The sequence below is a fragment of the Mustela putorius genome, unplaced genomic scaffold, assembly GCF_011764305.1.
Source record: "Mustela putorius furo isolate JIRA1106 unplaced genomic scaffold, ASM1176430v1.1 tig00000145_pilon_pilon_pilon, whole genome shotgun sequence".
In the NCBI taxonomy this organism is placed as follows: Eukaryota; Metazoa; Chordata; class Mammalia; order Carnivora; family Mustelidae; genus Mustela; species Mustela putorius.
The window spans coordinates 7,773,502-7,798,370 of NW_025421294.1; the positions used below are offsets into that span (position 1 = coordinate 7,773,502).

At 39.2% G+C, this 24,869-nt stretch overlaps 3 protein-coding genes across 10 annotated transcripts in view; 1 reads left to right on the plus strand and 2 right to left on the minus strand.

The window, feature by feature from the left end:
- Nucleotides 1–1,049, minus strand: part of IPO11 (importin 11) — a 209,898-nt gene extending 208,849 nt beyond the window's left edge. For all 4 annotated transcript variants that reach the window (XM_045075289.1, XM_045075288.1, XM_045075290.1 and 1 more), the window contains exon 1: nucleotides 862–1,049. The gene's annotated coding sequence lies outside the window, so the exon portion shown is untranslated. The remainder of the gene's footprint in view (nucleotides 1–861) is intronic.
- Nucleotides 1,050–9,361: 8,312 nt separating this feature from the next.
- On the plus strand, nucleotides 9,362–19,895 carry DIMT1 (DIM1 rRNA methyltransferase and ribosome maturation factor). 2 transcript variants are annotated; one of them, XM_004744595.3, is made up of 12 exons: nucleotides 9,362–9,586; nucleotides 9,914–9,987; nucleotides 11,135–11,221; nucleotides 12,591–12,652; nucleotides 12,959–13,052; nucleotides 13,138–13,187; nucleotides 14,456–14,579; nucleotides 14,706–14,798; nucleotides 15,606–15,670; nucleotides 16,519–16,582; nucleotides 17,826–17,932; nucleotides 19,432–19,895. In XM_004744595.3, the coding sequence occupies exons 1-12, from the start codon at nucleotides 9,508–9,510 to the stop codon at nucleotides 19,472–19,474; spliced, it is 942 nt and encodes a 313-aa protein (XP_004744652.1). In that variant the 5' UTR covers nucleotides 9,362–9,507; the 3' UTR covers nucleotides 19,475–19,895. The 2 variants fall into 2 exon arrangements, with proteins under 2 accessions (XP_004744652.1, XP_044931232.1); XM_045075297.1 differs by lacking the exon at nucleotides 9,914–9,987 and having other exon boundaries at nucleotides 9,460–9,586.
- Nucleotides 17,779–24,869, minus strand: part of KIF2A (kinesin family member 2A) — a 78,135-nt gene continuing 71,044 nt past the window's right edge. For all 4 annotated transcript variants that reach the window (XM_045075295.1, XM_045075293.1, XM_045075294.1 and 1 more), the window contains one exon: nucleotides 17,779–23,126. In XM_045075295.1, the coding sequence (XP_044931230.1) occupies nucleotides 23,041–23,126 (86 nt within the window). In that variant the 3' untranslated portion in view covers nucleotides 17,779–23,040. The remainder of the gene's footprint in view (nucleotides 23,127–24,869) is intronic.

The window sequence follows — 24,869 nt, forward strand, 5'->3', positions numbered from 1 at the left end:
CCCTATCCAAGAAAAAAAAAATATATGGCTGTAAACTGCTCTTACCCTCTTGTGAAGAATATCCAATTCTCAAAGGCACTACACCTCCCTACAACTGAGCTCGCTTATATTGGGGTGGGGAGGAGGTTCGTCAATTGCAATCTTGGCACCCGCAGGCAATTTACCACTTCTACCTAAATTAGTCAAGTCACTTCCAAACAATACTTTCCTAATTCCCCACTATGTAACAAAAGAATAAATAAGAATGACAAATGCAATGGGCCTCAAAATAGTTTTGCTGAATCACAAATACCCCCAATATAAAGCTGCAGAAGTCGCTGGGCTAGAGCATTGGCGGCCATACCTCAGCAAGCGGCTCCCCTCTGAAAATGTGTAACTTCCTTCACCTGTTCATTAAAGGCAAGGAAGGGTCTAACGTTTAATTAAAGCTTTCACAGTATCGCTATTAGCATCAATGTAGAGTGTGCAATAACAACATACACTAGTTTTACACTAAAGATGTCCACGTTCTCTCAAAATTTGCACCACCTATCCCCCAAGGGCAAATGCACCACCCTGGCCAGCAACCGCAGCCACAATGGGCACCCTATGCTCCTCTCATCTTGGCACCCAGTCCCTGTGTCCCTGCACCCCGATTCCTCCCCGACTAATCCTCCCCCCACCCCGGGGCTGACTTGGCCAGCCCCCAGCTCCTAATGGGTCCTAGGGTTACGCAGAGAGTCAAGCCTGCAGGCCGCCCTCGCCGCGTTACTGTATCCCTCGTCTGCGGGTTGCCCCACGTTCTTCCCTCGCCTCTCGGGTCTCCGCTGCCCAACCCACACCTCCCTTCCACTCGCGCGCTCTGTGACCCTCAGGCCTCACCGTTTGGTTCGGTCCGGAATAGCCCGGCTCTCCCGCTTCCACTCCCCAACACGAAGCGAAGTCGGTTGGTCCCGCGCCCCACGCTTCCAATTCACACGCCGCCGCCTACTGATGCCGAAAGCGGCTTCTAGGAACGCGCCATGTTCAGCGTCGCAGCTCCAAACGACGCGGACGCGCGAATACTGCGTCACAGACACCCAAAACGCGTGGAAGAGGCAAAGTGAGAAGACGATAGGAGGACGGCAGGAGAAGAGGGAGGGGCTTCCCCTTCGAAACTGAAGGCGCCGGGGGGCTAAAACTCAGCTGTCTGCGCTTGCGCGGTAGAGAGCCGGGAGCCTGGAGTCGGCCAGATCTGTAACCATGGGAACTTTAACTCTGCGTAACCCAACTACCAGAAGCATCGGTTGTGTCCTGGGTTGCTTGAAGCTTGTTTGAATCAGAACCGTTTTCTCTTCCCATTTCCGGATACCTGTTCTAAACTGTATTGTTTTACTGGTCCGTCTCAGCTGAGAAGAGTTATTAAAATCATCTTACTCTCTCACTGGTCAACTGTCTTGCGAAAATTTATTTTTGACCTTCTTTTAAGTCCTACATTTGCTGGGCGCTCCACTCCAGAACTATAGCAAGAATGAAAAGATTAAAAAGGAAAATTCCACTTCTACCTGCCTCTACTACTAGCTAGCTTAACAACCTAAGTTTTCTTTAGAAGAAGTTGTAAAGATATGGCTGAGGGTTCAGAAAGAAAAAGAAAAATAATTAACATTTATTGAACATTTAGAATGTGCCAGATACATTTTTTTTTAAGATTTATTTATTTGACAGACAGAGATCACAAGTAGGCAGAGAGGAAGGGAAGCAGGCTCCCTGCTAAGCTGAGAGCCTGACATGGGGTTTGATCCCAGGACCCTGGGATCATGACCTGAGCTGAAGGCAGAGGCTTTGACCCACTGAGCCACCCAGGCGCCCCCCAGATACAATTCTAAGATCTTTTCATGAATCGTGTATTTATACAGATCCTCAAAACAATCTATGAGGTGCTTTTTATTACCACCATTTTATAGATGAAGAAACTGAAGCATAGAGAAGTCAACTAATCTAAGGTAACATAGCTAGTAAGGGGCACTGTTAGGATTTGAACCAGGCAACCATTAAAGCCTACATTAAATACAAGAGTATTTATCACACAAGGGCTGTTCTAAAAGTAAAAATATAAGAAGTTATTTAAATAACCACCAAAACAAGGAATGCCTCATCATAATGTATGCATATATAATAAATTACAAATTGGCCTCTAGAAGTTATGTTGGCATGTTAACACATTCATAATGCCTTGGATGAGTGGGTTACAAAACAATACGTTCAATATGGTCCAATTTCTGGAAATAAATATATGACAAAATGTTAACAAAGTTTGTCACCAGTTGAATGATATTGTGGGCATGTTTCATTAATTTCTTTCTTTACTTAGCCTGATTGTATCTTCTGATTTTACTGAAAGGTAATACTTGTCAGAGTTTTTTTTTTTTTAAGATTTTATTTATTTGACAGAGAGAGAAAGAGACAGGGAGAGAGGGAACACAAGCAAGGAGAGCAGGAGAGGGAGAAGCAGGCTTCCCACCCAGCAGAAAGCCCCATGTGGGGCTCGATCCCAGAACCCTGGGATCATGACCTGACACTTAACAACTGAGCCACCCAGGGGCCCCAATACTTGTCAGGTTTTAAATGTTCATAGAATCACATGGGATCTTGTTAAAATACAGATGATGATTCTGCTGGTCTGAGGTGGGACCAGAGTCTTCAATTCTAATGAGTTTCCAGTTAATTCCAATACTCTTGATCACACATTGAGTAAAAGTCAAATAGGAATATGCAATATGTGTGCGTGTGTGTACATGTGTATACATATACATACATACATATATACATATACATACATATATAACCTAATTTGAATTATAATGAAGAAATTGATTTAGAAGAACAGAACTTTTCTATTTGGGAAATGGATCTTTTGTAAATCTAATAAAAGCTATACCTTAGAAAAATGCACACATGCAAATTTTACCTACAATTCCAGGACCCCCAATGAGATGCACTTGGAGGTCCTACCTTTAGTTATGATGAATACCTAGTCATATAATTTATACAAGACAAATAGGTACAGTTACATAAATAATCTTATAATACTGCATTTATTTCTATATTCTTATATTCTCAAGGTTCTTTAAAGAAAAGGGCAAATATTGGGCACCTGGGTGGGTCAGTGGGTTAAGCCACTGCCTTCAGCTCTAGTCGTGATCTCAGGGTCCTGGGATCGAGGCCCACATCGGGCTCCCTGCTTAGCAGGGAGTCTGCTTCCCTCTCTCTCTCTCTCTGCCTGCCTCTCTGTCTACTTGTGATCTCTCTCTGTCAAATAAATAAATAAAATCTTAAAAAAAAAAAAAGAAAAGGGCAAATATTTAAATTATCATTGGGCTGGGGCGCCTGGGTGGCTCAGTGGGTTAAGCCGCTGCCTCCGGCTCAGGTCAGGATCTCAGGGTAGGATCTCAGGGTGCCGGAATCGAGTCCCGCAACGGGCTCTCTGCTCAGCGGGGAGCCTGCTTTCCTTTCTCTCTGCCTGCCTCTCTGTCTACTTGTGATCTCTCTCTGTCAAATAAATAAATAAAATCTTTTTAAAAAATTAAAAAAAATTATCGTTGGGCCCATTCAGAATACATTTGAAATATAAATATAAATTCAGTGTTTTCCCCTCTAAACAGTTGAGAACTGAAAAGAAAGCAGATAGTTGATGAAGCAAATGATAAAGAAACCCTGGCTTCTCTCACCCCTCAATCTCAAGCAGTTTCCAAGATGCAGTTAAGTTTAATAACTACGTAATCATTTTGCCTCAATAATTATATTATGATAACTACACTTAATATTCCTTATACGCCAGTTCTTTAAAGTGTCGAGCATTGCGCTGTAGACATTTCATATAATTGATTAATTTTCATCCCATCTATATGGAGAGTATTCTTTTCCTCATTTTACAGATTGGATAATGTTCATAGGAATTCGTCATTTGTCCACGTTCAAATTCTTACGTGGAGAAACAGACTCAAATTTAGATATATGCTTTGTAGTTGATAGAATAAAAGAGATCCACATCCTAATCTTTAAAACTTGTGAATATATTATTTTTCATAGCAAAAGGGACTTTGCAGATATGGCTACATTAAGAATCTTGAGATGGGAAGATTATTCTGGATTATCCTGGGGGCTCAATGTAGTCACAAGGCCATTTTCTAAGACGGAGGGAGGCAGAAGCCTAAGAGAGAAATGTGACCATGGAAGTACAGGTCGCAGGGATATGAAGCCAAGAGTAAAGGAATGCAGGCAGCCTAGAGAAGCTGGAAAAGTCAGACTCTCTCCTAAATTCTGGAAGAAACTCAGTCTTGCAGAGAATTTTAGATTCTTTATCTTCAGAATTCTAAGATAATAAATTCATGCTGTTTTTAAACTAGTTTGTGATACTTCTTTCCAGCAGCAAGAGAAAACTAACTGGTGTTCCAAAGTCACAGGCTTACTAATTTGCTACATTTCACTTAATATTTGTGTATTGCAACTTGTGTAAAACTGGGCCTTGGGCAACTCTATATTATATAAGAGCTCTCATTAGATGCCAATCGATTAACTCATCTAATGCTTACCAAATTAGGAAAATAAGTCTTTGAGAAACTAATTGATCTGCCCTTGGTAATACAATTTGTAGCAGATTGTTTCAGTCACTATTTTTTAAAAACCTGAAACAATACAAATGTCTTTCTTTTTTTTTAAAGATTTTATTTATATATTTGACAGAGAGAAATCACAAGTAGATGGAGAGGCAGGCAGAGAGAGAGAGAGGGAAGCAGGATCCCTGCTGAGCAGAGAGCCTGATGCAGGACTCGATCCCAGGACCCTGAGACCACGACCTGAGCTGAAGGCAGTGGCTTAACCCACTGAGCCACCCAGGCGCCCCACAAATGTCTTTCAATAAGGATCTATTACATAAATAGAATCATAGAACACTATCCACTTATTAAAAATGGTGGAGACTTATATTTATCAACATTAAAAGATGTCCTTCATATGTAGTTAGATAAAAACAGAAGAATCTAATATATCCAGAAAGTCTTAGAAACTATCAGTACATTAATGGAAGCTAATTCTGAGGGGTGGGTTTCATTTTCCAAAATCTTTTCTATTATCTAAACTTTTTTTTTATAATGCCTAAGTATTAGTTTAACAAAGAAAATAATAAAACTATTTCTAGTTTGGAAGACGAAATATAAGAATATCCTCTACCAGGATGCCTGTGTGACTCAGTGGGTTAAGCCTCTGCCTTCAGCTCAGGTCATGATCTCCACGTCCTGGGATTGAGCCCCCCGTCAGGATCCTTGCTCAGCAAGGACCCTGATTCTCCCTCTCCCTCTGCCTGCTGCTCCCCCTGCTTGTGCTGTCTCTCTCCCTGTCAAATACATAAATAAAATGTTTTTTTTAAAGGAACTATATTTTATACAAGAAAATTCTTACAACATTTTATTGTTATTCTTTATTACATTTCCTGGCACATATAAAAAGTTATCATTTTAAGCATGCTGTGAATTTAAGTGAGCCTCTTCTTCTACCAAAGCAAGTGCTATTATAATTCTTTTTCAAGTTATATTAAAAAACAAGAATATATAGGAATGGCAAAGAATCCACTGTGCACATCCAAATGGAAAAATGATTATTTCTCATTAACAAAGAAGATAAACATGAACCAGAGAAGCATAAAATTATTTATTATAATTCAAAGCCATTTGTGGCTGTAAAGATAACTCAAATACATTCCAGCATAAACTCCCAATGCTCCTGTCTTTAATGCAGCTCATAACCCAGTGTCACACAATTTTCTAGGCCTTACGGATCCACGGAGCACCCAACATTATCACACTTCTGAATGCTGCCTTGATACTAACAGAAAAAAAATCTGTGAATATGGGCAAAATAATAAAGGACCCCAATTATAACAACAAGTCTCCCATACTAATGACAGTAGCCCTCCCCATGTTCTTTTATTTCTATAGAATTTCCTCAATCTACTTTATTTTAGTGCAGAAAGTAACAAATCTTTACCTGTAGCACACACCAGAATTTCCTAGAGGGTTGGTTAAAAATGCATTTTCCAGGACCCAATCTTACTCTGATCCAGAATGTTCAGGGTGGGGCTTAGTTAGACATGTGTATTTTCATTATGTGCTATATTAGTTTTCTCAGGCTGCCATATCAAATACAACAAACTGGGTGGCTTAAAGAATAGAAATGTATTTTCTCACAGTTCTAGAGGCTAGAAACTGAAGATCAAGGTGTCAGCATGGTTGATTTCTCCTCAGGCCTCTCTCCTTGGCTTGTTGATGGCCACCTCCCTGCATCCCCATAAGGTCTTCTCTGTGCACACACACACCCCTGCTGTTTGTGTATACAAATGTCCTCCTTTTATAAGGATACTAGTTGTTGGATTAGTGCCCAGCCTAGTGATCTCATTCTTCTTAATCATCTCTTTAAAGGTCCTAACTCCAAATAGAGACACATTGTGAGGTATATGAGGTTAGGGCTTTTAACAGATGAATTTTGGGAGGATACAATTCGGCTGTAACATGTGCCGCACTGTTTCTGATACAGGTGGTCCAAGATTCACATATAGACACGCATCAGTTTAGATTCCAGGTAAGCTAAATGTACATACTCACCTTAGTCATTTAGTTTTCTGTCCCTTAAAACATGTGGTCTCCTCTAGGAGGGTCTTGGTCTTTTACTCCTAAGAAAATATCATTTGATTATCATTTGGTTTTCCATCCTTGTTATCTATTCACTCTTTAGCAAAAGCAAAGGAGACACATTTTGCAGTAGTACCCTGAACTATTGAAAAGAGGGATTCTGCCTAAGACACAGATTCACCCAGAGGTTTAATGTTAAACCTTTTTTCCCCCTAGCTAGTAAAATTATCTCCCCCCTCCAAAATTTCAAGCTCTCCCTGGCCTGTCCATATGAATTCTCCCAACAAAAATTTCACCCCTCTTTCCTTCTATTGTACCATTGTACTTCTTCCATTCACCATGTCTCCTACCTTCATGCTTTCCTCACTTATTGCAGTTAGGTACAGCAGAAACTTCCAGGGTATGAGACTTCTAGATTCGTGTCCTCAGGTCTCTGATCAGATTATTTCTTTTTTTTTTTTTTTAGGATTTTATTTATTTATTTGACAGAGAGAGATCACAGTAGACAGAGAGGCAGGCAGAGAGAGAGAGAGGGAAGCAGGCTCCCTGCTGAGCAGGGCGCCCGATGCGGGACTCGATCCCAGGACCCTGAGATCATGACTCGAGCTGAAGGCAGCGGCTTAACCCACTGAGCCACCAGGCACCCCTGATCAAATTATTTCCATCATGGAAATAACAGCCTTGCCAGACCATGCTATATAAAATAGCCTCCCCATACCCTTCCATTGATCTCTAGCTCCTCTGCTTTACTTTTCCCTGCACACTCATCACCACCTGCCATAAAGTGTTTTTGTCCCCCACCAGAACACAAGTTCCATTTTGCTTTTCTCAGAGTGTAGAACAGTAACCCAGGAAGGTGAGCATGATCTTGAGGTGATCTTGCACTTCTCTTATGAAGTAAAAGGCAAGGTCTTCTGCTGAGAGGGAACTGGGGAGGTGGTAGTGGAAACAAGCCTGAGAATAATTCAGCAGGTCTGAAGATCTTTTATAGAAAATGGGAGAGATTGGAGAAAATTCAAGAAGAGTGCTAGAGCTAAGAGAGAAAGAGCTAAAGTGAAGCCCATGACTGTTTCCTATCTACACTACTGTGTGATCTCTGGCAATTCTCACAGCCTGGAGAGGAAAAGAAAATGCAAAATGGTTATTCTGGTTCCTCAGTGACCATCATTGCTCCTTGGCATAACATCTTAGGCCCTTCATAGTAAGGCCCTATTTACCTCTCCTATCTCTTCCTGAGTTATACCAAGTTTCTTTTTCTCCCTTAAACCTCTTTATATCTTGTCTTTGTGACTACAGTTTCCTCTGAATTCCCAAGTTTCCCCTGGCTAATTTTTGTTTATCCCTTAAAGACTCCACTCAAATATTGTATTTTGAAAATGTTCCCGAAGTTCCTCAAATATTAGCCACTGCACTAATCATCATCATACTTTTTTCTTAAAACCCACGATCTTTGGAATACAGACCTAGGTTCAAGATGCAGCTATCATTTACTGTGTGATCTTGAGCCAAATAGTAAACACTTTTATCCTTCAGCCACCTCATCTGTAAAATGGATATAATGATAAGACCTATTTCAGACAACTGTTTGAAAAGATTAAATGAAATAATGTACCCAAAGTACCTGGTGTGTAACTGAACAGCTAAGGATGTTATTATTATAATAACTTGCATGTTTCCCTCTCTTGAAAGTTCCTTAAAAGCGGTGGTCGTGTCATGTTCATCTGCTTATCCCTAATATTTGACACAGTACCTGGAACACGTAGGTTCTCCAGAATTGTGTAATAAATTAATGATTAATGGAATGAAATAAGTAGTTAGAGATGCTTCTAAGATTATGAGATTTTTGAGTTCGAATTACAGCAAAGAAAGACCAAGGGTTGGGGATGCACACATATTATTTGCGCGAGGAAATGGCAGTTTTGGTAATCCAAACAGGAGCGTCTTTTTTCAAGAAAATACAGCACACACTGAAAAATTAAAAACTGAGAATCGTGACATTGGCAGGCAAAACAGACGTGGACCTCATACTCATGGAGCTAACAATCGGATACATCCAATACAAAAACTTATATTCACTTTTACTGCGTTTCGGACTTTCTGCCTCTCTCTTTCAATAGAATTGACTCTGGGAAGAGCAGTTTCTTATTTAACTTTGAATCTCCAGCACCCAGTAATGTTTAATCGCGGCTGGAGCTCGATAAACGTTTTGGGAATGAATCAATGGCACAAAAGGAAGCAAAATAGCTAGTAGCCCTAATGGAAGTAAATATCTGTTGCATTCCGGGAGGTTCTCTCCACAACCCAAGCAGCGAACTCATTCGCCCAAAGGAGCAAGCCCCTTATCCCAAGAGCCTGGTTTCCCCCCAGAGTTTGCTGGAAAACAAGAGCGAGGCACAGGACAGAAAGAAATCTTCTCTGGATTCCACCGGTCTTAGCACCTGGCTTGAGGAGACATCCACGCTTCTAACGGCATTATATCATTTAAATCGCCTCCACATCTTTGAGAGGACAACTCCAAAAATTACCGGACCCACTCCGCGATGACAGGAAAGAGTAGCCCGCTCTGCTTCTAAACCAGCCAATCCAAACAGCCAGGATAGGCGGCGCGGTGTCTTCTGGGATGTGTAGTCTATTCAGTTTAAGGCTGCTCCTCATAACTACAATTCCCGGCGGCCACGGGGCTCCAACGTCTGTCCCCTTCCTGGGGGCGGAGCGCCCGGCGAACTGGGGCTGGGCCCTCGCCCCTCCCCCACGTGACGGAGTGTGGTGCTGACAGTGCTGGGGTGGGAGTTCCCACGTGTTGGTGCTTGGTAGCCGACTTTGGTCTACGCTGATCTCCGAGGCCTGTGGGTCTGCGCCCGCCGCGATGCCGAAGATCAAGTCCGGGACGAGTGGTCGCCGGCGCGAGCGGCTCAAACAGAGCCGGGAGCTGAAGAGCGCCGGAGGTGGGGACAGCTGGGAAGGGGCTGTGTTCAGGTGTGATCATCCCGCAGGACCCAGTCGGGGACACGGACACAGATCTGGGCCCAGGACTGTAAGGCCGGTGGAGGCGGCGCTCGTGGATCGCCGGCGAGCCTTGGGCCGCATCTGCCTTCCTTTCCTGCAGAAGGGGTGGACTTAAAGCACTGGGTCACCCCGTCTCCGAGCGTGTCGTTCGATGATGGCTCTCGTTGGCGCAGAAAAGTTCCTCCAGCCACCCTGGTTTCTCCTCTGGGACGGTCTGATGTCTGCTTTTCCTTGGGAAGTTAAGGCTCTTTCGTATTTTCTTCCAGGACTCATGTTCAACACGGGGATTGGACAGCATATTTTGAAAAACCCTCTCATTGTTAACAGCATTATCGATAAGGTTGGTGTGGAAGAGGAAAAGGAGAGAGTTGCTGAGTTATTTTATTCTTAGGAATACTTCCACGCTCGGAGGATGTGTGTCACAAAATAGGTTATAAATATATTCATTGTAGAATGAATTGAAGAATTGTTTGGGATTCATAGGCTGACTTTGGCATGATTTGCTTTATTCTGTGGTCTGGGTGTCTCCTGGCTCGAAATTCTTTCTGTAGCTTACTTACTTCATAGCTGGGTATTTGTACTTGTTCAATTCCAGATTATTGTTATTCTATTTCTAATCACTTTTTCTAGACCTTATCTATCACTGTTAGTTTTTATTTACTCCAGAGCCTAAAAAGATATCATAATGACAGCTTAAGTATTTTCTGCAGAGAAACTTAAATGTTACAATCCAGTGCCTCATATAAACCCTTTGGAGTATTCTTCTTGTGTGGGTAATGTGAATGTTCTTTTACTGTTCTGGATGATCAGAGTGCTGGAACATAAAATATATGTGATACAGATTACTTTCATAGTTACAGAGGAGGCATCCTGGAGCTCTAGAGAGAACATTACATATTTAGAGGCTCTCATCTTGACCTAGTGTTGTTTGCCAAATGAGGGCCTAATTTTTTTTAACCTTTTTGGCTCATGGATTTCCTTTGAGCAGCTGATGAAAGCTATGTACCCAGCACACTGCAGCTTTGTGCATACAAACATCTGGGGCTGTGTACAATTTCTAGATATTTCTATCCCTGAAACCATACATGGGTTGAAAATTGAGAAATCCCAGTGCAACATGCTGTGATTCTCAGGCAAGGTCGTTATATACAGTCCTTTCTTGTTTGAACTTACTGATAATGAGAGTTGGCTAAAAGATGCTGTTGGAGGTAGAAAACAGAAAGCCGTTCCCAAAAAGTACCTGCTTTTCAGAGTCCTAAAATTTTCTGACTCCTAACCATTGCCAGAGCTTAGGAGAGGTGACAGATTTCCACTTTTACCTAATGTTAATGAGAAAATTTTGTCAAGCACATAGATCTGAAGGAATCTCATGGAATTGGAGTCAGAATAATCTCTTAACCACGTGCTTTTGAGCAGACACTCAGGTGTAAAGTAAATGATGTGTTCGGATGTGCCCGTAAAGCTAAAGTAGCTGTGCTTCCTTGCAGGCTGCCTTAAGACCAACTGATGTGGTGCTGGAAGTTGGACCTGGAACTGGCAATATGACTGTAAAGTTGCTGGAAAAGGCAAAAAAGGTAAAAAGGGAATTATTTGTTTCGGTATCAGAAATGTATATGTGAGTAGGCTCACCTGGTTTACAAACAGAAATCTATTTTAATTAATCGCTGTTACTTTAACAGCAACCCTTGATACTTTGCTCATGGCTTTATCTTAACAAATACAGGCAAAATGGATAAAAGTGGTAAAACCTATAAACTTCCAGCTATAATCTAAGTCCTAGGAATGGAATTTACAGCATGGTCGCTATAGTTAGCAATATATATTGTATGTATATTTTAAAGCTGCTAAGAGAGTAGATCTTAAAAGTTCTCATCACAAGACAAAAAAATTTTTATATATAACTATGTGTGGCAATGGATGCCAACTAGACTTTTACACAATATATGCATATTTTGAAGTATATAAACATATATATATGTTTATATATGTTATAAACATATATAAACATATTGTTATACACCTGAAATTAATGTTATAATGTATATATAATTATATCTTGATTTCAAAAATTGGATTAGAATAAAGAGAATATGGGATGTATTAATCAGCAAAATAAAACACATTCGGTTTTTCAATACAGGGTATTTAATATAGGGAGTTGTTGACATGGTTGTTAGATGACTGAAAGAAAATGGGAACACACTGGGGCACCTGGGTGGCTCAGTGGGTTAAACCTCTGCCTTTGGCTCAGGTCATGATCTCAAGGTCCTGGGATCGAGCCCCACACAGGGCTTTCTGCTCCGCGGGGAGCCTGCTCCCTGCCCCCCCCACTCCCCGCCTGCCTCTCTGCCTGCCTGTGATCTCTCTCTCTCTCTGTCAAATAAATAAATAAATTACAATTTTTAAAAAATACAAAGAAAATGGGAACACTGAAGTAACCAAAAAATAATAATTACAAAGAGGAACTACCACCTCTAGGCTCAGGGAAACAAGTAAGGAGGCTGGAGTATTGGAACGTAGAGTAGGAGATCTGAAGAACTGTATCATGAGATTAGGATGCCACCTGGCTGCTGCTGGTAGCTTCTGTGTGTCACGGAAACCCAGTTTCCAATTAAATGGATCCAAAATGTAGGAATGGGGTTAAGGGAACCAGTCAGCATTACTGGAATACCCATGGGCTAGCAACAGCAGGAAACACTTACCATCAAAGGCCTCAAGGAGCACAAGGAGGAACTGCCCAGTAAAAGTGGGAGCCATTGAACAGGGGCCAAGAGCACAGTCTGCTTTTCTGAACGCTGTTCTTTGTTGTTTGAAATGGCAGAGAATTGAAGGAAAATTGAAGGTAGTATTGTGGAAAAAAGTTTGATTCATGTTAATCATGTAAGAGTTAGGATTGAGATAACAAGATTCATACTCCAAATACTTTTTTTTTTTTAAATGTAGGTCGTTGCCTGTGAACTTGACCCAAGGCTAGTAGCGGAACTTCACAAAAGAGTTCAGGGCACGTGAGTATGAGTATGCATGACAGAATTAAAGTGCATTTCAAGGGACGCCTGGGTGGCTCAGTTGGTTAAGCAGCTGCCTTCAGCTCAGGTCATCATCCCAGCATCATGGAATCGAGTCCCACATTGGGCTCCTTGCTCCGCAGGGAGCCTGCTTCTCCCTCTGGCTCTGCCTGCCACTCTGCCTGTGCTTGCTCTCACTCGCTATCTCTCTGACAAATAAATAAAATCTTTAAAAAAAATAAATAAAGTGCATTTCAATCTCATGAAACAGTACTGTTTTTTAATTGCTATTTTTCTTTTCATTAGGCCTCTGGCGAGCAAACTTCAAGTACTGGTAGGTGATGTGTTGAAAACAGATTTGCCATTCTTTGATGCTTGTGTGGCAAATTTGCCATATCAGGTATGTTTCCATATTGTTGGGAACATTATACAGAATGTTTCTATGGTGTGTCTTCCCCAGGAATAACTAGTTAATTCTCTTACAGATCTCTTCCCCTTTTGTCTTCAAGCTGTTGCTACACCGACCTTTTTTCAGGTTTGTGACAAAAGATCAAAAAATTACTGCCAAATCTTAGGCCATAAACTCAGAGAGCCAAAGATAGAAGTTAATTCAATTAAAAAACTTTTGGGGAATGTTTTGTAGAAAATATCTATTTCTGTGGAGGTCTTTCTATCTTTTTTAATTCAGTTGACAGTTCCGGTGGGGATGTGCAGTGTAAGGACTGCCTCTGAGACCAACTGGCCTTTCCGTGTTTTCTCATACTCTTGCCATTAGTCTGGGTTAGACTCCTTATTACCCTGACTCTCAACAGCTGCAGTGGCCTCCTGACTAGCCACTAGCACATTATATAACAGGGGTTTTCAAACTGCAATTCAGAAATCTCTCACTGCTTATAAATTTGAGTCATGACCATCTTTTTTTTTTAATGACATGGAATAGAGTATATCAGAAGATATTTATTGCATGTGGCCAGGTACTTACAGTTTTATGAAACTTTTGCTCGAGTTACATCAACACATATATGTACACATATTTGTGGCATAGGTTGCAGTGTTAAATATTTTCTTAGTATGGCTCATTGTAAAAAAAGTTTCAAACTCAAAACCCAGCTTTGAAGATGCTCTTCTCCTATGCAGGAGCCTCCAAAAAGCCTCTACATTGCTTTCTGACATCCATGCTCCTTAGCCTCAGAAATCAGGACACCAGTGTCACAACCTGCCTCTCCTCAGCTCTTCCATCAGGGTGTTTCCTTCCTCATAAATAGCATTGGGCTGCCAAGCCAATTTGGTTTGAGGTTTTATTTTTCCTCCAAGGGTTAATGAACTAGTGCTTATCGGAAATACTTTCTCATCTAAACATGGAGGGTTGGGGCGCCTGGGTGGCTCAGTGGGTTAAAGCCTCTGCCTTCGGCTCGGGTCATGTTCCCAGTGTCCTGGGATCGAGCCCCGCGTCGGGCTGTCTGCTCCGCGGAGAGCCTGCTTCCTCCTCTCTCTCTCTCTCTCCCTGCCTCTCTGCCTACTTGTGATCTCTGTCTGTCAAATAAATAAATAAAATAAACAAAATCTTTAAACATGGAGGGTTTATATGTGTAAATTAGTGGTGCAGCCATTATAAAATGAAAAGCCAACTGGCTCATTTTATGGTAATAAATCTAAAGCTGAAAGTTTTCTGCCTTCTAATCAGCTAAACGACTTCTCATTAACCAGATAGCTTTGCTCTATTTCCTACCTAAGAAAACTGATGTTGAAATACCTTTATAGTTAAGTCACCATTTTCCTTATTCCTTCCTACTATATTGTCAGATGTGCTATACTTATGTTTCAAAGAGAATTTGCTCTCCGACTAGTTGCAAAGCCTGGAGATAAATTATACTGCAGACTCTCAATCAATACACAGCTGTTAGCACGAGTGGACCATCTGATGAAAGTAAGTGACTGTTAGTAAAATAATGTGGCTTACCTCATCTGTGAGCATCTAAATGTGCCTTCTGTGAGGAAAGCATTTTGATTATTTTAAAATTCTTTTTTAGAGGACTCATTTTCTGATTAACAGGTTGGAAAGAATAACTTCCGGCCACCTCCCAAGGTAGAATCCAGTGTCGTAAGAATAGAACCTAAGAATCCACCACCACCTATCAATTTTCAGGTGAGGTTAAAGTACTAGGTCATTTAGTAAAGGAGGTAAAAAGACCAAGCTGGAAGATGTGTGTCTCTAGTAGCAGGAAAATACTGAATTAATCTAAATGTCGAAACAGGAAAATGCCAATTATGACATCCCTAGGTTGGGAGTAGATGGAATAATTGGATGTAAGATTGTTGTGAAGAGCACAAAAAAGCATAGAAAATGTTTGCAGAAAGTACAACTTAGAGTGGCTTTGCATTTTGCTAACAAGTACAGCTATAGAAAACATGTATCTATTTGAGTAGACTCAGAAAACAAGTTAAAATGAAAATAGTTGTTGTTAGGGCAATATTATGAATAACAATTTTCAATCATAATTTATGTTTCTGCAATTTAAAAAGTAAGTTGCATCACTTCATGTAAAACCATACTGCACATGATTAGTTGTGTGCAGTAACTCCTGGTAATGGAGTGGTTTGTTAATTACTCCTATAGGGTGGGTCCAGGTATGTTGCACAAGCTATATTCTAAATCATGTCTGTTTTGAATTTTTTGAAAATGTACTTTGATTTAAATAAATGTCACATACTTTGTTCAGGTGTGGAACATTTTTTTCCCTAACTTTTAAAATTGAGGATAAAATTTTCAGTGAGGTAGACAAAAGTGCCAAAAATCGAGTACATATCTTTGCATGGGTCAACCAGATCAAGATCAGAACACTTTCATCACTCCAGAAGGTTCTTTCAGCTTTATATATTAAAAGACAATATAATACCTAGCAGACACAGGCAAGGTTTGATATTTTAAGAAATAATTCATCTTCTGTTTCAGGAATGGGATGGCCTAGTAAGGATCACCTTTGTTAGGAAAAACAAGACACTTTCTGCTGCATTTAAGTGAGTATTGTACTCATTTATGATAGATGAAGGACCAGTGCTATAGTACTGTGCTAAATGATAGCATTTGGTCCTTATCCTGAACAGATACCCTAAAGCATAAGGATAACCCTTATCCAGACAAACTTTTCCTTTTTCACCAACTTGTACTTTGAGGGGCAAGAAAATTTAACCAAGAAAGTCCCTAAATTTGGAATTAGATCAGGTTTTTTGGCAAAAGAGGAAAATAAAAACTCCCAAAACTTACCACACATCTGTTTCATATTTCCTTGGAAAAACAGAGTGATGGTGGGCCCTTACCACACTTCTGAAAAATTCATGCAATTTTATTAACTTGGAATCATTTTTAAGTATCAGTTTGAAGCCCAAGGGCAAAAGAGAGGTTCTGAAAGCTGTTACTGTGCATTTTTTCTTTTTAAGGTGATGTTTTTGTGGAGTGTCTAGAACTCCTTTAAGAATTTCAGAGATTTTTGGGGTGCCTGGGTGGCTCAGTGGGTTAAGCCTCTGCCTCAGGGTCCTGGGATCGAGCCCCACATCGGGCTCTCTGCTCGGTGGGGAGCCTGCTTCCTCCTCTCTCTCTCTCTCTCTGTCTGCCTCTCTGCCTACTTGTGATCTCTGTCAAATAAATAAATGTAATCTTAAAAAAAAAAATTTCAGAGATTTTTACTAGAACTTTACTTTTTAAATATAACTAGTTTGCAGTTGTTTCTTAGGTTTAAATATTCAACACCTTTTAGTCCCTTAATTTTACTACCTGGAACATACATTTAACTTCACCATAAACTGAAAGGAAAGTATAATCTCTAATTTTGGAAAAATAATAGCAGTATCGCTTCTTTATGTTATAGGTCAAGTGCAGTGCAACAGCTACTGGAAAGAAACTACAGAATTCACTGTTCAGTCCATAATATTGTAAGCAAGAAATATTTCTGTGGTCTCTGGTTCTGAATTGTTCTAAAATGTCCCTCTACTTCCTATTCTTTTTCATCTATCCTCACTTGATTCTTAATTTGGTACATTCCATAGGATTCTTAAAAGTAATCTATTAACTAGCACAACCTTATCTTGAACTCGGATAGGTTAATACTGCTGTGTTTCTGGAATAGATGAGTGGTCTTGATTACTCCACCTGAGCTTCTTTAACTAGTTGTTTTTAGACATAAAAAGCCATTCAGTTGAGTCATAATTTTCCCAAAGCTTTAGGTATGTGTAATTTTCCCGAAGTTTAGGTATTTAGCTCCTCCCCTTAGCTCAAAGTCTGTACAATTTGCTGTGCTCTGAATTGTGACCATTCCTTGTTTGTTGCTCATGAAGCAATTCAATTTAAAGTCTGCATTTTCTGGGTAACTTTTTTTAATATCCAGAAATTGAAATAATTTGAATTAAATATAGGCTGAATAGCAGATTTACTGTTGTAAGCCTCATGCCTCTTTACTATCTATGCAACATTTTTTCAACCAATTTTCTATGTGTGTCAGCACACATGCACATAGCCATAAATATAACTCTGGTGTTTGATAACTTTTTAGTTCTTTCACAATAAACAGAGCAGAAAGATAAGAGCAAATATCCATTTTTTGACTCAGATTTTGTATGGTTTAATATATCATATTGCTATCTTCATTTTCTCTTTTATGGACAAAATCATTAAACATCTGCCTAGGTAGGAAAATATTAAACTGGGTTAAGAAAAATTTTTGGAGGAAAGATGTGAGGTATAAAATATTTAATATTCCCCGGGGTCGGAGATCATCTCTTTGAGAAAAACGGCCTGATAAAATTAAATTTGTGCCAAGAAAATGTGAGATATTCTTAAAGGAGTAACAGCTGCTGTAAAATTCAGTTTACAGCTTTAATTATTTTTTGATATGAAGTACCTTAACTCCGGAAACTTAACTATTTCAGAATTTTTAAGAAAAAGGGCAGTATACACGTTTAACTCTGAGTTTTCTGAGTATTTGGTATATGCTGAAAATTAACTACTTAATAATCAGAGGTCCAATTCTAATCTGCACAAATAGGCTATTCAAACTATCGTGAGCAAATAAAGGTGACTATTTTATCAGTTACTGAACTAGAAAAAAAAAAAAAAAGAGAGCCAACATGACTTCATTAAAGATATGTTGTTCATTTATTCTGAATCTTATATTGATAGATAATACCAGAAGATTTCAGCATAGCAGATAAAATACAGCAAATCCTAACCAGCACAGGTTTTAGTGACAAGCGGGCCCGTTCCATGGACATAGATGACTTTATCAGGTAATAACATTTTCCTTTTCTCCTAAGTGTTTACATTTCTTTATTGTGACACCTTCAGATTAGAGATTTAAAGGCTTTTAAGCGGTATAAGGTGCTACCTGGAGTTATTGCATAGCACTTCCATGGCATGGAATAGTATTTGGTGTAGAAGATGGAGGCTAGTTAGCTGCAGCAGAATGAACATTTAAGAACAGTAATAAAGAACAGTCCGAGCCTGGAGATAGCCTCTGTGTCAATGTGTGTTGTGGTATATGTGCTCCTCCCCTTCAGCCTCCTCCCCAAACTCCCATTCATAGTTAGTCTTAATAGTGTGTGTCTTCAAAGTAGCTTGTTAAGGTAGAAGAAGCATAATGCATGTAATTGGATCTCATTTTTTTTTCTGTACTGGGAAGAGCTATTGTTAAACAGATCCTACACATGAAATAATGTCAATTATAATCATACCTGGTTTTCAGTTCTAACTGGTTTAGTAATATAGTTACTTGTTTTGTAGACTGAGGCAAGTTCTACATACCTAAAATAAAAGAAGGGTGTCATAATTAATGGGTAGTCCAGACCAAAATGTATTTTCCTTGAATTAAGTTAGTCTTATGAAAGCAGATTAAGCCTTTAGTTACCTATGCTCACTGTTTTTAAGCATTAACACTTCGATTTCCTAATAAATCATCACTTAACAGCTTTTGCCTGTTTAGCCAATTCATGTTTAGAATGTCTATGCTATGTTCTAGGAGCTGAATTAAAAATGAGGGTAGATTGTTTTAATAAAAGTAACTGACTTGACTTTTCTAAGCTGGCAGCATAGTTTCATATGAGACAGATGGGGTTTATATTTTATGTTGGCAGGTAGTACTACTGAGTCTTCATCAGAGGTTAATCCTAGGAGTTGAACATTACTCTTAAGTACCGATCTTCCTTTTTCAAACATTCTAATATCCACCTTCAACTCTTCCTATGGGCCATCCTGAAAATCATCTTAGTTCTAAACAGAAATAGTTCATCTTATTTTAATTCCCACTAAATTTCTTCAAGGTTATTAAGCATATGCGGTTTGCTAACTGGGATCCGGTAAGTACAAAGGTATCAAGAGAAAAGCAATGTGTTAAGTACTTAACTGGAACCTCAGTAAGTGAGCCCAGAGAGGAAAAATGAACATGTTAAGATTATCTCTTGTTCTCTTACCATGTTGAAATGGAACAAGGGCCACTGAGGTCTTATGTCTGGATAGTGGAGATCTAAGATAATTTGGTCAGCGTTACCATAACTTAAGACACATAAGCTGTGACAAAATAGGCCAAAGAATGATGTGATTTTAACTAATATATACCTTGCAGATTTAATTGAAGAGAAAAGTTTCTGTAATGGCTAGTGTTAGGAAGAGGTGGGCTTCAGAGGTTTGCTGATGTGTTTGTTTTAGAATTTGTGGTATAGGAACTGTGTATTGTTATATGCAATAAATTACTTTTTCAATACCATTTCATTTTGGTTTTTTTTTTTTTCAGATTGCTACATGGATTCAATGCAGAAGGTATACATTTTTCTTAGGAATCTGGAAAACAGAATTTTCCAAACTCAAGAAAAATCAACTGGAATTACATATTTTTAACGATTTGAAAATATGAATCATGCCTTTCTTCACTGGAACATATGTGCTTGACTATTTTTGACTTCTTACTACTGTCACCATTTATTACTCTGAATTTTTGTGGTAGTGGCAGTCAATTCTAAGTACCCAAGTTTTTTTTGGTTGTGGTGTTTTTAGTATCTAAAGTAGGGCAGGGTCCAATCTTTGCATGATAATTTCAAGAGCCGCAGGCACGCACAACTTTACACTTAAAACTTACCATTTCTAACAGATTAGTGTATAAAGATATTACTGTTCTATTTTCTATGTTATATATTACTATGAGGACCTCTCTTGGTCTTTGTCCCTCAAATAATAAAAAAAAACCTAAAATATGCTTAACTCAGTCACATATTTCCCATAGTATTTCTTTTTATTAATCTGCATAATAAAACAACTGTTTCTTATTTTGCTTCTCTCATTCCTTCTTTATCTTATGCAGCTTCTTTCACTTACTGCCTATGCCTTCAAGCTGTCCTGTAGCATTCATAGGCTCCATCAGGTTCTGGGTAAATGTGAGTCCGCTACCGCCACCATGCGGTGGTCCCAGGCATGTGACTTCGGGGCCTGGTTCCTCAGCTGTGAAATAATGAAGCTGAACTAGAATAAAATGAACTATAAGACAGTATGTTTTTTCTTGGGGAAAGCCACAGGTTTAACAAAATTTCAAAGAGTTTTATAAATCAAAACTGGCTTTCAAGTTCAAATTCTGCCCTTCAACTTACTTAAAACAAACAAACATCACAACCAGCCATTTTCTCATATCTAGAAGCTCTTGGTATTCATGTGACTTCTGGAAAACTAAAAGTTCCAGCATCTTTTTCATATACTAATGCTTAGTTTTAAGCTGTTTTTAAAATGGCTGGTTGACAATTTAAATAGGTGCCCTAAACAAGTCTTAATTAGCTACTATGTTTAAATCATTATAAATATAATACTAAGTGTTGTTAATGTCTTTTGATAAAGAACTATAGTACCTGATTATTTTATTTATATAAGAAAATTAATAAAAATATCTTAATTGATAACTGACTTTTTAAAAGCCTAACTTAATAGAAAGACTACTTCCAAATTATTTTAACAAAGGTACACTGAGTAAACCTAGAAAGGAAGTTGTTTACCTAAACAGATTTTTTTCTGGCTTCAAAGTGATATACTAAAACACTCCTATATAAATAATTACTTATTATTAGGAATATCAGCTTTCAAGAAATCTGAGAAAGTAAGAATGCTTAATCCAGATCCAAAAAATTCTTTAAATAGCTGCATCAAGCCACTTCTACATAAATATTAAATATACCTTGAGTTTTTTTTAATATCACAAAACTACTTACTTTGCAAAACTTATTTGTACCATCTCTAGCCTTAAAGGAAAATTTTAAGAATTAATTCAGCTTTCCCTCTATTTCCTCTTCCCCTGTGAACTACTAAGTTTTAGTCCCTTTTCTGGCCTTCAGTTTTCCCTATCTGTAAAACTGAAGGTTTGGATTATACCACCAAAATCTTTTCTGGCACTAATCTTCTATAGACCTTGATTACTGATTAGAATGAAGCCAGTAGTAGTATAAGGCAGCATATTTGAACGTTAAGGAGATCTTCCAGAGATAGTACCCATCTTATTTAATTAATTAAGAATAATCTGTTGTGCTTTAAAGTGAGCAAGTTCACATCTCTTTATTGCCCTCTGAAGGTTGGTTAGCCTCAAAAACTACCTTTTTAAGCAGCCTCTGCAAGGTCAATAGTATCCGCTCCATTCTTCCTCTTCTCTTTGAAATAAACACAAATAGAACATATCTTACAACTGCAAGAAAACCTGAGTCCCTTCCAAAACAAAGGTGATTGTACTGAAGTAAATTATCTCTAAAACTCATTCCATAGATATTTATTAATAAGCACATTGTGAAAATCTACATTTGTTCTAGATTTCAAGTTTACAGAGGAGCATTTCACCATGGTGTTAGGATTTCCCACAACTACCCTCTGGGTTCTATGAACAATGAAGTAGGGAATCTGGCTCATGTAACCCTCTATTCATAGCTTCCCTTTGCCTCAAATGAATGAGCAGTAGTTCCTTTGAGTAAATCAAAACAAGACATCCGTGGGAGATTTTTTTGTTATTAATCTACTCCTGGACTCTATCCTAGGAACTAAGGGAGAACTCCTAGAGAGATATATAAATCTTTTAACAAAATATATACATGAAAAGTGGCCAGTTTTCTTCCTTGGAGTAGCAATCTGTAAAAATAAGTGCCACCATTTAAAAAGCAGCATACCCTAATCGAATTTATTGGCGAGACTTTGGTGATTCTCACCAAGTAAGAATGAAACGTCACACATTAGGTAATGGATGGGCTTGGGTTCGATCTGCCTTTTAAGGCAAAGTCAACTCTCTTTCATCTTAATTCTTTCTCATGGGAGTTATGTACTGTCTACACTTGGCTTAAACTAACAGTTCTATTATGGACTACTTTCAGTGTACATGTAAATATTCATGCATCAGAAGCCAATTTCCTTTATCAGTACATTTAGAAGGTACATTTTGGGGTGCTAATGGACACTTTTAACTTAAGTAATGGTATTGGTAAGGATCAAATTGCACTATTAGTCCTGTTAATACCACACTGGAACACACACTGCATATATATGTATTACCCTAAGATAAAACTCTTTTCAGAATTTTGTTACTTTTTATTATACACCAACTAGTTTATATCTTAGTTCTTTACAAAGAAAATGCTAAGAAAATTATAACCACATTATATGGTTTTAAAATCATAATTCCAGATTTCTTTACATATAAGATGGAATGGTCCAGCAGCTATGTCCACTGTCACAGACTTTAGTTCCATTCAATGATATGGCACATCCTGCAAAATTAACTAGTCACACACAAAAAAATGTCTCAAATACAGTAAAAATGTACACACAATAAAGGTAATTTACAATGACAATTAAGGAATGTAATTTATCTTGGCTGTGCTTCAGAAATTTAGGGTCAAAAGCCTTAGTCAAGGCACAAAGCAGAAAGAGGTGAGCACAGCTGCCTCTAGGAGGGGGCAAGGTATGTACAATCACTGATGAGGTATGCATGCACGCAAAGGATTTAAAACTGCTCAGTCTTGCTACGAAAATTGAACCAAGTTAAAAGGAAATGCTGTGGCTTCCCCCTACTATTCACCTCTGTATCAAGTCCACAACCTTACTTCATACAGAAAATGAAATTGGCAAGGATCTCCAAAAGTAAATCACTGTTTGGGTAAATGAAACAAAATGCTTCACTATTCCCAAATGTTGGTTGTGCCTCCTGGACTAGAAGCATTTTGTAGACAAAGGAGTGTTTCACAAAATTGAAATGTCATTCAGGTGAAGGGACAAGACATTTTCCACAGACACTTAAAATTTCAAACTTTCAAATGGCCCTTACAGCTGAACCATTGTATGTTACAGCAGTGTGGGTTCTGGGGATCCTTTAGCAGCAAATGCTGATTTAAAGGGCACGGGGTCTCTTCGGGTTGATTTGCTTGCTGGCCTGTTCTTCTTCTTGTAGAGCTGCACGAAAAGATTTCACTTTATCTTGGAAAAAAGAAAAGAACGAGAATAAGTACTGCGTTGCATGCAATACAGTATACAACTTCATGGGTCCTATCAAGTCGGCAGCCTTACTTCATAACATTAATGCAGGATTTTTCCTTTTGTTCTCTGTTGTCCAAAACTCAGAATTAAATAAAAACTCAACTATAGCAAAAGTTCCATTATTTAAAGATTCATGAAAATAACCTTTTTTTTTTTTTTAAGATTTTATTTATTTATTTGACAGAGAGAAATCACAAGTAGATGGAGAGGCAGGCAGAGAGAGAGAGAGAGGGAAGCAGGCTCTGAGCAGAGAGCCTGATGCGGGACTCGATCCCAGGACTCTGAGATCATGACCCGAGCCGAAGGCAGCAGCTTAACCCACTGAGCCACCCAGGCGCCCCGAAAATAACCTTTTTAAAAAAAGATTTTATTTATCTATTTTAGAGAGAGAGCACTCATGAGTAAGAGAGCACAAGTAGGGAGAATGGCTGAGGGAGCAAGAAGCAGAGGGAGGAGAAGACTCCCTGCTGGGCAGGAAGCCTGTTGTGGAACTCATCCCAGGACCCTGGGATCATGACCTGAGCTGACGGCAGACACTTAACCAACTGAGCGACCCAGGAGCCCGAATATAACTTTCTTCTTTATCTTCAACAGGTTTCTGTTCTGTTTGGCACACTACAGTGTTGAATTTTGGCTTATTTCAATTCCTTTTGGAGTGCAGACAGGCTATATACGTGTGTTAAATGTGTATGGTCCTGTCAAAAAAACATTGAGTCCCTGATATCAAGAGTCGGGGTGCCTGGGTGGCTCAGTGGGTTAAAGCCTCTGCCTTCGGCTCAGGTCATGATCCCAGGGTCCCCACATCTGGCTCTCTGCTCAGCAGGGAGCCTGCTTCCCCCCGCCCCCTGGCTGCCTTTCTGCCTACTTGTGATCTCTGTTTGTCAAATAAATAAATAAAATCTGGAAAAAAAAAAAAAAAGTCACATGCTCTACCAACCAAGCCAGCCAGGTGCCTCCAAATCTTACTAAATTATAAAGTAGATATTTCTTCCCTCGATATTAAGAAATTTCTATTCCCAATGCCTTTTTTTTTTTTTTTAAAGATTTTATTTATTTATTTGACAGAGAGCACAAGTAGGCAGAGAGGCAGGCAGAGAGAGAGGAGGAAGCAGGCTCCCCGCGGAGCAGAGAGCCCGATCCGGGGCTTGATCCCAGGACCCCGGGATCATGACCTGAGCTGAAGGCAGAGGCTTTAACCCACTGAGCCACCCAGGCGCCCCCCCAATGCCTATTTTACCTTTTTAAGCATGAAATTTCAAAAGATGTTTGAATTTTAAAAAACAAATGTCATTTTGTCCTTATCAGGGATTGTAAAAGGGAATAGAGAAGAGGGATTATAGAATAATCTATTTCTTGGTCTTACAATTCCTACTATTATGTATTAATTCAGAGTCCCTTAAGAATATTACTAGGTAAATAAATTGAAAGAGGCAAGTAAAAGTCAGCTCTGAAGGTGAGAAATATCTCATCTCTTTTTATACCAGTGGTTCTTAACCATGGGTGATGTTCCTCCACTACCCCCCTGACATCTGATAATAATTAGACATTTTTGACTGTCACAACTGGGGTAGTGGATACTGTCATCGAGTCATCAAAGACCAAGGATCCTGGTAAGCAATGTACCATGCACAGGATGGCACCCTCAACAATTATCCAACTTAAAATTAATGGTGCCAAGGTTAT